Source organism: Meriones unguiculatus, chromosome 5 (assembly GCF_030254825.1).
Source record: "Meriones unguiculatus strain TT.TT164.6M chromosome 5, Bangor_MerUng_6.1, whole genome shotgun sequence".
In the NCBI taxonomy this organism is placed as follows: domain Eukaryota; kingdom Metazoa; phylum Chordata; class Mammalia; order Rodentia; family Muridae; genus Meriones; species Meriones unguiculatus.
The window spans coordinates 112,663,789-112,674,622 of record NC_083353.1 but is presented as its reverse complement, the minus strand read 5'-3'; the positions used below and the strand labels follow the sequence as shown (position 1 = coordinate 112,674,622).

Below are 10,834 nucleotides of genomic sequence, written 5' to 3'. Positions count from 1 at the left end.
TGTTTTGTATGTTTTTTAATTATTGTGTTTTTGTACAAAAAGTGGTATATTATTTTCATTTAAAACATGGGGGAAGGATGCAAACAACAAATGAGATACGGTTTTTAAAAATAACATTATTTTTCTGTATAGAAAGAAAACAAAAACCCCACTACCATTGCAAAAGTATTGAGAAGTTAGAATGACACCATTTCACTTTCTTCTTTAAAGGTAACAAATGGTCCTGCCTTTTCCACATCTCCTGTGTTCAGATTAGCTGTGTTCTTACTTAATGGCCTAGGAGTTCAGTATTATAGAGAGATCAGCTTGTGATTCTGGGCACATGGTCTAAACAGAAAGGAGGAGAGGATTAAAACCTTTTCCCCTAGGTGAGAAAGTAAGACACTTCCCTGAGCCAGCAGGAGGGACAGGCACAGCAGTGTTCCCCACCCACAGTAGGGAACTGCAGAGCCCTCGGCGTCCACTTCTGCTCCCGTTCCCTTTCTTTAAGATTGGGAAAAATACAAAAAGCCAAACTACAGACCTGTGAGAAAAGTGCAAAACAACTTTAGTACTAGTAGAGGAAATGAGCAAAAACAGGTTTGCCAGCTTTTACTACAAACAGGAAAACCAAGGAGATCCCAACACAAGCTGACAGGTTCGAGGACCTCCAGAGCATAGTCTGTTTCCTTTAGGGCTGCTTGATTAGGCATTTGGGCCTAATATACATACAGATTGGGCCTAACACAGACTTACCACCTCAGTCCAGGGCCCAATTCAAGCTGTTAAGTCGCCCAAAGACATATAAACAATGTGATGGCCCCTCAGTTGGGAAGTTTCACATTTTTTTCCTGTTCTAATCCCACACAAAGGACAATCAGGTGACTGACTCCAGGCTCAACGCAAACAGGAGTTATTGGGTTACAGTCAGGCAAGCACTGCAAAGCAGCTCTACACAATCATTCTCATGAGACTGCTGTAGGGCAGAAACAACATGAAGCAAGCAAAGGTACAAGTAATCTTTGCTTTTTTAATTAAAGAAATCCAGTGTCTTAACTTGTGAAAATGTTTTTTAATTATTGTGTGACAGCTAGGGCCTGTGCCTTTCTGCCTATTTAACTGTCCTTGCTCTTCCTGGGGTGCAAAAGTATGCCCCCCAAGCCCTATGTCTACCTTCCACACCTGTGCAGAGGAAAATTAATAGGAGAAGAGGGAGGCAATTTAGGGACAAATCAAAAGCCAGTTGGAAAGCAAGAATATTAATGGCAAAGCAAGAGATGAGAAGCGGCGCTTGAGAAGTCTGGCTGAGAATGCTTTGGTTTGGGGACCGAAGAGGTGGTTGGACATTAAAAGTGCAATCACATTGGTAGCAAATGATCATCCCTTTCTTCTGACTCTTCCCCCAGCTGGTCATCCCCAACTCCACGATACGCAGCAGGTACATTACGGGGTTTTGAGCGGCACACAAAGTCACAGCCATCCTGTAGGGAAAAAAAACAACCATAAGATAATCTTAATTATCTATTTCAGAGTGAAACATGATAAGGTTTCAGACTGTGCCAACTGGTTTTCTCCAGGGACCATTAAAAAAGCACCCGAAGTTCAAGGCTTAACCCAAATTAACTGCTACTTACAGCTACCAGGTTGCCAAGATCTTGCCAGAAAGCCAAATGAGGAAACTGCTCCATTCCCTTGGCTCCCACTACCAGTCGCTGGTATAAGAAACCCCCAATGATGTAGACAGCAACCAGTGATGCAAATCTGGAGAGGAAGGAAAAAAAAAAAAAGACACTTAAGACTTATCAACCCTGAAGCAGCACCACATATTTATTTATAATAGCCATTTAGAAGGCTAAGGCCAACCTTTATATTCAGCATTAGCTGTCCTAAGCTGTATGCCAGAAACACAAGCAAAAGGACTCAGCTCCTCAAAAAACCTGCTCGGAGTGCTATCAGTCAGAAAGACAATGAGTCTAGTAGCCTGGAATTAATAAACAGGATTGTTTCCTAATTCTACTGAAGTAATAAGTTGGACAGTACTGAAAACTGTCCGCCCTCCCTGGGAAAAGCACAAGCAGGGTGTGGTGGTGGACGCCTTTAATTCCAGCACTTGGGAGGCAGAGGCCAAGTCCACACAGTGAATTCTAGGCCGGGCCAGACAGAACTATACAGTAAGAAAAGAAAAAAGCATCTCCAAATGCAACTATTTATTTGCACTAAACACTTTAATTCCTTTCATTTTTAAAAAGTCCGGTCTGAGAGGCAAAGGCAGGTAATATTTCTTGAGTTTGAGATCAGCTGTAGCTACACAGTTGAGAGCATTGAACATAGACTGATCAAACACTGCCACCAAGCTACATCCCCCAGCTTAATTTCTTTCAACTTGTATGGTCTGTTATTTTCGAGTCAGTCAGCTTTAATTTCGTATATGCAAACACATGGATGGTACTGAGAAGGTAGAAAGTACTCACATGACAAGTAAGATGGAGCCCACACTGAGGTGTGAGGCCTCTGGTGAACAGGCTAGGCTGCTATCCATTTCAAAGAGGTAGAAACAATCTTGAACTTTGCCTCGTTCTTCAGACACTGGGTTAAAATTGTCCTGATGAGGAGAGGTCCAAATAGTAATTATGTATAAGATGTTTTCTTTCAACTGGCATCCAACAAACAAGACTACCCCTCAATAAATAAATGAATACCAAACCCTTGCTGCTCCTGGTTCAGTAGCCTATTCTCCTTGTAAGGAGACTCTGGCACAGTGAAAATCTGAATTAGTTTTCTCATGTCCGCTCCACAGAACTGTCCTGTTAATTCCCTTCCCTCTGGTCAGTTCTTTGAATCTTCTACACCCCAGGATATCTTACCGCTAGCGTGTGCCGATTGCAGGAGATCATCACCACTGCACGCCGCTGCTCTTTGCCACAGTGGTTGTCGTATTCGTCACCCCCTTTATATATCAGCATGATCCAATTACCTGAGGAAGGACGAGAATAATAGCACTACGGAGTGCAGGGGAGGCAGAGGCAACAATGGGTAGCAGGGCAGAGTGGAACGAGCCACCGAAACTGCTACCTGGTAGGATCTCTGTACCTGAATGGTAAGCTAAAAACTTTCTCTCTTAAAAGACAAAAGAGCTTTCCTCTATAGCTCTGGCTGGCCTTAACTAATCATACAAACCAGGCTGGTCTCAGACTTGTGATCTTCCTGCCTTAGCCTCCCAAGGTTTGGGGTTATAGGCATGAGCCACCATGCCTGGCCTTAAAACTTGTTTCTTAACAAAACTTTGTGGTCTCTTGTTTTATACAGTGAAGAACCAGATATTTAAGATTAATCTTCTTTTTTCATTAAAGGTGGGCAACAGAATGTGTAAAAACAGTTGCTATCCACACTTTTAACACTGATGAACATTTTTTCAACACAAAGCAAAGGGAGAAGCCCAAGATGGCATAGATAAATTCAAAGTGGATGGTTTATTGAGTTGGGAATACATTTCTCTTAGCATTTACTATGTTAAAAATTCTTCGCAAAATATTGTTTGACTGACAACCATGTGAAATGAGTGAGTAAGGATTCTTTCAACTTTTGTATATGAGAAAATAAGATTTTAAAATCAGTGAGCTGGTACCTCAGAACCATCTGTAGTGGTCCAAATAAGAATGGTCCCCACAGGCTCAACTATCCCCGCGGTGATAGCAGACAAACCTCTGACACTATAAGGGTCCAATTAAACGCTTTCCTTCATAACATTACCTCGGTCACGGTGTCTCTTCACAGCACTAGAACAGTAACTAAGACACCATCACATTAGAAAAATGGTAAGTTGGGTACAGAATGCACTCGTGTTTTATTTTATTCTTTACATAGTGAATATCTAGATTGAATAATTTATCTGTTTATGGGAAGAAACTGTACCACAGGTATTCTCTTCCAGCATATGCTTTCATTACATTGAAAAATATAACCGTTAGTATGAGTAGGAGGAGAAAAATTTCCCCCTTAAATAGACTTACTGGCCCCAAAAAAGAAATCTTAAAATTCAGTATTGGCAAAATGATTAATTTGATGAGAGATGGTGGTGGCTGGTGTGGAACTCAAGTATTTGGGTAAATAGAAGGACTCCAGGCTATGTAAAATTCTGGCTAGATTCAGATTCATTTTTCATTCTCAGTCTTTCATATTCTCTTTTTCCATCCCCTGCCTTTCTTTTTGTGGCACCAAGGATCAAAGTCAGAACGTCAGAACTTTATGCTTGTGGGCAAATGTTCCACCTTGAATTGTATCCCCTACGCTATATTCTTTTTGTGAAAGCTTTGTACTATCTTCAAACAGCGGTGGCCTGAGCGGCTGTGCAACGAGGCACTGTGCGTTACAGTCTTCAGTGGCCCAGACTCCACACAACATGCCATCCTCATAAAGCGGGGGAAGGCCAACACATGCAGGATTAATGGAGGACTGACTTGGATTAGTCAGCAGGAAATATCTTACTTCCATTGAAGACGTGAGTCTCGTTGATTCGCCCAACCACCGTCTCTTTCCCATTGTTTTTGCTGATCTGCACCAGGCCTGCTCCAGAGGAGTGGTTGCCAGCTTCCCGGCATACTCGGAATTTGTAGCTGTATATGTCTGAGCCCTGGCCCACAGTACTCTCAAAACTACAGAGGAAAAGAACAGTATTACTACTTTTCATGCTCAGGAAAAAGCAGACCCCTCCTTCTCATCAAAGGCACATTTGTTGAATTATGAGTTATTTATGGTCCCACAGACTGTCCTACTTGTTGATTATAGGAAGTTCAAATATACCACCCAAGACAGCAATACATTCTAGAGTACCTATTCTAGTTATGCAAAAATGCTGGCTGTTTCTCCACAGCAAGGGTCTGTCTGTGTTCACGGGACAGTCCCATGTTGAAGGGTCATTTTCATGTTTATATACCTGAAAGTTCCCGGAACTGAGGAAGACATACTTAGACATGTATATATTTAAATGTGTCTGTGTGATGACTCTAAAGTCTGATTATATGAAGCTATCAAGTAATGTTCTGGTTTCTACAAGCTGGTGTTTTAGACCCAGCCTTTAGAAACTGATACTTTTCTGTGGAAAAGATAAGAGAAACATACATGATCACATGGCTGTAAATTTGCTATCATTAAAGAGGGCAATGTATTACAGCCAAATAAAACTAATGCCGCTGAAGTTCATGTCAGAACCCGTATCATTTATGCACTCCTGCCACATTAAGCTGAAGCAAAGTCAGTAAGAGGAAAAGACCCTTAATAAAGACAGTTTCTTAAACACTTGCAGGTTCTTCTCATCTACCTTTTGTTAAACAGCGGCCGTAACCTCTCCAGGAGAGCCACCTCTCTCTCTGACTCCTTATCCTTTTCTCCTACCAGGTCACAAGATTTTTCTTCTGCTTGCCAGGATTCTCTCACAGCCACAGCTAGGAGTAGCAACAACAGTTCAGTCCTCCAGCAGCCGGAGAAGGGGAACATCCTTTTACAGAGTGTGTTGGAGGTGAAGGCAGGATCAAGAGAGAGAAAACAGATGAATCACACTACCTTACAAAAAGTAATGGTATTTTGATTATACGAAAGCATGAATCTGTTTCAAAACAAACTATGGGGCCTAGTACTGTCAGACTCAGAGGCAGTTGGATCTTAGGGAGTTTGAGGACAGTGACCGTCTCAATAACCTCTAAAACACAAAAACCCAACAAAACAAACTGTGGGGGAAAGAAGAAGAAAAGAATTATGATAGCTAGGATGCAACCATCTTTGCTTTGTTATTATTTGATGAAAATTTACATTGTAGTACTCCATTTTTATTTTTATTTGTTTGAGACAGGGTTTCTCTGTGTAGCCTTGGTTGTCCTGGACTTGCTTTGTAGACCAGGCTGGCCTCAAACTCATGGAGATCCGGCTGCCTTCCTAAGTGCTGGGATTACAGGCATGTGCCACCATGCCTGGCTATATATAGGAGTATCCCATTTTTCAAAGTTACATACTAGTTTACAAATAAAGCTTAAGTCAGTGGCCTTCCCTAAAACATTTCAATCATGATTTACACAGATCCTTGACCATGTCTAGCTTGAAGTTATTATGAAAGATGTGAGGTAGAGAGAGAAGACAGACTGTGTTGGGCCCTGACACGTCAGTATCCTGGGATTATCCAATAACCTTTCTTCACATCCACTGGAAGCACCGTGGAGCAGTGTGAAACGCCCTCAGCTCCTTCACTCACCTCAATTACTTAAGCACCACTTCTCTGAAAAAATAAAATAAAATAAAAACAAAACCCCCACCCAATCATAGATGAAAACTCACTGGGTCAAAATGAGGGATCACAAGTCTTCCAAAATCTACCTCAGCCTCTCCCAAGTCACAGATCTCAAGGGCTTCTAGACTCTGGGTAAGTTGGCTGTCTTTCTATACTCTAAAGTTCCCCGTGGGTTCACTGTGTGTTATTCTAACAGCCCTATCCACCCTATGGCGCATGGGACACATATATCCCCAGATAGCTGTGAATGCAACCCAACATATTTATGGATGACAATGTTGAAAAGTTGGGTATCCCCATCTCCTATCCATTAGTAACACTTTAGGACACTGTTATTTTCTAATGGTTTCACAGTTTTTTTTCCGAGACATTTTACTCTTCTGGACTCCCTCACAACAAGAAAATGAAAGCTCAAAGTCTGTGATCTAAGTGCATTTTCCTTCTCCCTGAAACTTACATCTGAGCTTCTGTTTCCCACATGCAAAGAGGGCAACACATGCTTGGGAGCTTACCCACCTGACTTCACAGACCCCAAGCATCAATTCACTACAGTAATACAAAACAAGGCATTTCCACACAGTAATTACAGGTAGTGGAGGGGTGAAAGGCTCTTCTGATACATCTCAAATATGAGACAGGACCTAGTAGAGTGACAGTCTTCAGCCAGGCACTGCCTGAAATACTTAATTTACGTTAACTAACCAATCCTCCCCAAACCTTATACAGTAAAAGTGAACTGCCTCTATATCACAAATAAAAACCAAACAACAAAACAAATACCACTGACAACGTTAACGCATAAGCAAGACAGCTGGCTGCAGAGCTCAAGGCCCATGTGTCACTGTCACCTACAACTTTCATCGTAATTTTCTGGGATGCGGGGGGGTGGGGGGGAAGATCCACAGCAGAGCTGCCTTTCTTCTCTTCAAAACAAGGCAGGAAGGGGAAGTAGGCTCCTCATGGGGTTAACTGGAGTGTACCTAAGACTTAAGCTCTGGCCTTCCCTAAGCTCACTTGTTGCTCAACATGCAGCTTAACCAGTCAACTCACTGAGGGCGCCTTTGTGGACTGGCTGGCTGCCATCTTCCTCAAGCTCTCTCAGGGTCTAACTTAAAATGTTAACATCCTGGGCTCTGAAGACTTCTCCCGGGGAACGAATTCTGGAGGGATGCTCTCAGGGAATGAAGGCTGTGCAGTCTGGCCTGAAAGTTTGTTCCTCGTTCGTTAACTGTTGCTGCTTTCTCTTCCCAAAACAGGGAAAAAGAATTTCACAAAACCGGGGACAGGAACGAAGAATTTAAAACAAGCTGCGGTGGGCTTCAGTGGAGCTGCGCCGCTTGCCATCTGCTCGTTTGTTCGGAAAGTTGGAAGAATAAATACTTCTCCATTCTTTCCAGCCTAAGACCTGACTGTAAGTTTGAGCGGCTTCTCTTTGATTTGGTGTGGTGTAAGCCCTGAACTGCTCCGTATCCGAGAAAAATGAAGATGAGGGGACTGACAAGAGTTGCCTATGGAGTTACTTGTCCCAGGTCACACAAATATGAAACGAGTGCAGTCCCTGGAGCAACCTGGATGACTAAGGACACGAAGGCATTTGTCGGCGAACTTCTGATAAATGCGGGCCCAAGGAGAGGACAGTATGAAGCTGAAGTTGGGCAGTCCCTTTTTAATGTGGTCAAACAGATCCTCAAAGCGCAAGCACTTGTCTCGATGTTGTGAAACAGGATCTTATGATCTTGACAATTCCCCTTCAACTTTCTAATTCTACAGAGACAGATCAACTGGCAATGCTGAAACCTCCTTCTTCACGGGAGGGCCAACGACTAAGTTAGGGACTGGGAAACGGCTGACATCACTTAGCCTTGCACTCACGGCCATTTTCCATGTTCTAACGGAGGGCTTTATTTTCTTCCTCCCGGGTCAACACTTCTTAAAGATCGGTCTCAACTGGCAGAGAGGCCCAGTGCTGAAAGTGCCTCAAGGAGGTAGTTCTATGCTTCAAACTCCTCACAAGAAGAAACACAAGAAACTCAGTTACTCTTTTTCCATACCAAGCTAATATACTTTCCCCGAAACTTCTTCCAGAATTCTGGAAATCCTCGCCTTCCATCTGCTCCAAGCCACACCTTCCCCCAAACGACGCCACGATGCCCTTTTACCCCCACGATACAGGTCAAAATTCTCTCCACAAGCATTCAGTAACACTTCGCATGTTTCCACAAGTGGGCACTTCCCCCCTCATCTTCACAACATCTTAAATTCCTCTCTGGTCTCGAAGTCCTCCTCCTCACTCCCAGCAGCCTGACGCTCTGCGTCCTCACGCCTTTCGCCTCCATTCGGCCCTAGGGCTCCCTAGCAGGACCTCCAAGCTAGAACCAGGGCCAAGTGAGCCTCCTGGTCTCCTCTCCGTCCGCGGAGAAGCGTGCAAGGACCCCAGCCCGCCTCCTCCACGCCCCCCACACTCACGTGTCTGGGGAGAACGCAGCAGCCGAAGCTCAGAAGGCCCCAAGGATGTGCCTCTGGGGCTGGGAAACGCAGCCGGAGAGCGGGGCTCGGGGGGCGCGGACCCCAGTCCCTCGGTTCCTGTCGGCGGCCAGCGCTCCCCTCAGTGCCGCGCTGCGCCCCGCTCCAGAAACCGGAAACAGGAAGCGGCGGGAGGCTGCTGAGCAACTGCTCCTCCCACCGGACCCCGCGGCATGTGACCGCAGAACCTCCGCGCTCCGTTCTTCCCTCCCAACGCTGATTGGTCAGCAGCCTAGTTCGCTCTGCCCCCGTCCCGTCAACCCCAAGTCCTCCGAGGTCACGAAGATCAGTTTCTCCTTTTGGGGGTCGCCTTTCTACCAATGGGGCTCGAGCCCCGCCTCCACAGACACCCGGCTGGCACCCCCCCGCCCCCCGCCGCTCACGCGGGGGTCACGCGCCAACTGTCCCTGCGCGCAGGGCTCTCTGGGAATTGTAGTTCCTAGGGCTCTTCTGCGGCCGTGGGGCGCTCCGGTGAGGTGCTGTTCCGCCGTCCGCCGCCTGGGGTCGCTCCGGGTCTGCAGTTGACTCAGCCACCGGGACCCCGGAACGTCAGGGTCCTGCGTGTCCTGTCCTGGTTTTCTTGTCATGTCGGGACGTGCTATGGTTACCGTCACCTCCGCAATGACTCTGTCCTCTGGTAGCACCTTGCTACAGAAGCACACTCTCTTTATCAAAGGTGCCCGCCCTCCTTGGGGGTGCCGATCCTCTAAGGTTCTTCACGGGCTCCTTGGATTTATTAGCCGCCGTCTGAAGCCCTACTTGTTCTTAGAACTCCGTCTGAAACTTAATTATTATGGCTTCCCGGAGTCACTCCCCAGGTTCCTAATTTCTTCCTCTGAAGGTTCTTTCGGCTTTTGACTCTTACAGACCTCTTGTCTGCACTTCCTTCTGCTTAAATAAGCAGTATTGTGTTTGAAACTGCTGTCATGTCCCGTACTTTTTTTTTTTTTTAAAAAAATAAAAGTTAACTTAAGAATTTCAATACATTTTAATTAATTAAAATATAATGACTTCCCTTTCCTTCCTGTCTTCAGTTCTTCCAAAGACCTGGCCTTTCCGTGTCCTTCCTCAGAGTGATAGCCTCTTTTTCTTTAGTAATTAGTGTTACATATTACATGAGCAAATACATTACAACCTGCTGAGTCTATTTTTGTTGTTTGTGTGTCTATGGTTTTGAGGATGATCGCTTCATATGAGATAGCCACTTGGGGGCTCATCTCTTCCACAGTCATTAATTTCCTGTGGTTCCTTGTTTAGGAGTGGGGCTGTGTAAGCTTTCTCCTTCTCATGTTAGCATTTCTGTTGATAACGCTGGGGGTTCAGATCTTGCTTATGCGGCCGTTTCTATGATAGACTGTTTCACATCACACTTCCTGGTATTCCAGCTCTGACGGTCTTTCCAGTCCCCCTTTTCCTCCTGGTCCCTGAGCCAAAGATGCAGGAGCTGTTATGCAGAGGTATCCCCTGGGGCTTGTCAGTCTCTGCTTTGTGTCCTGTCATGGTTTTCCGTGATGCCCTGTCAAGAAGAGCTTAATTGACTTGGGGCAAGACTACGTTTATCTTTGGGCATATGGATACAATTTAGAGTGCAGATAGGAGTTATGCCTACTTCACAAAGTGGTAGCAAATTTTCTTTCTTTTCTGTTTTCTTTCCTTTTTTTTTTTTTTTTTTCCTTTTGGTTTTTCAAGACGGGGTTTCTCTGTGTAGCCTTTGTTGTCCTGTACTCACTTTGTAGACTAGGCTTGAACTCACAGAGATCGGATTGCCTCTGCCTCCCTGAGTGCTGGGATCATGGCGTGCGCCACCGAGCCCAGCTGTACATCTTCTTCTGTGATCTGTGGTCTCACTAGCCCTGGGAAGTTGGATAGGGTTCTAGTACCAGCACGATTTCCCTCCTGCTGAGTGGGTGTGAGTCTTCTAACTAGACAGCCGTTGATTACCACCAATGTGTAAATGGCGCTTACTGTGCCTTCATGGATTTCTTGCTATGCTGGTTGTTGTCGTGATTTATAGGTGTCACAGCTGGGAGGAACTGTTAATGGCAGCTTGCGTAG

The 10,834-nt window shown here is 45.0% G+C and overlaps 1 protein-coding gene across 1 annotated transcript; it reads right to left on the bottom strand.

The window, feature by feature from the left end:
* On the bottom strand, positions 1-8,996 carry M6pr (mannose-6-phosphate receptor, cation dependent). Its single transcript, XM_021649991.2, has 7 exons — positions 8,723-8,996; positions 5,297-5,473; positions 4,465-4,631; positions 2,844-2,953; positions 2,451-2,581; positions 1,614-1,740; positions 1-1,460 (listed from the first exon to the last, which is right to left on the bottom strand). The coding sequence occupies exons 2-7, from the start codon at positions 5,470-5,472 to the stop codon at positions 1,338-1,340; spliced, it is 834 nt and encodes a 277-aa protein (XP_021505666.1). The 5' UTR covers position 5,473; positions 8,723-8,996; the 3' UTR covers positions 1-1,337.
* Positions 8,997-10,834: the final 1,838 nt, after the last annotated feature.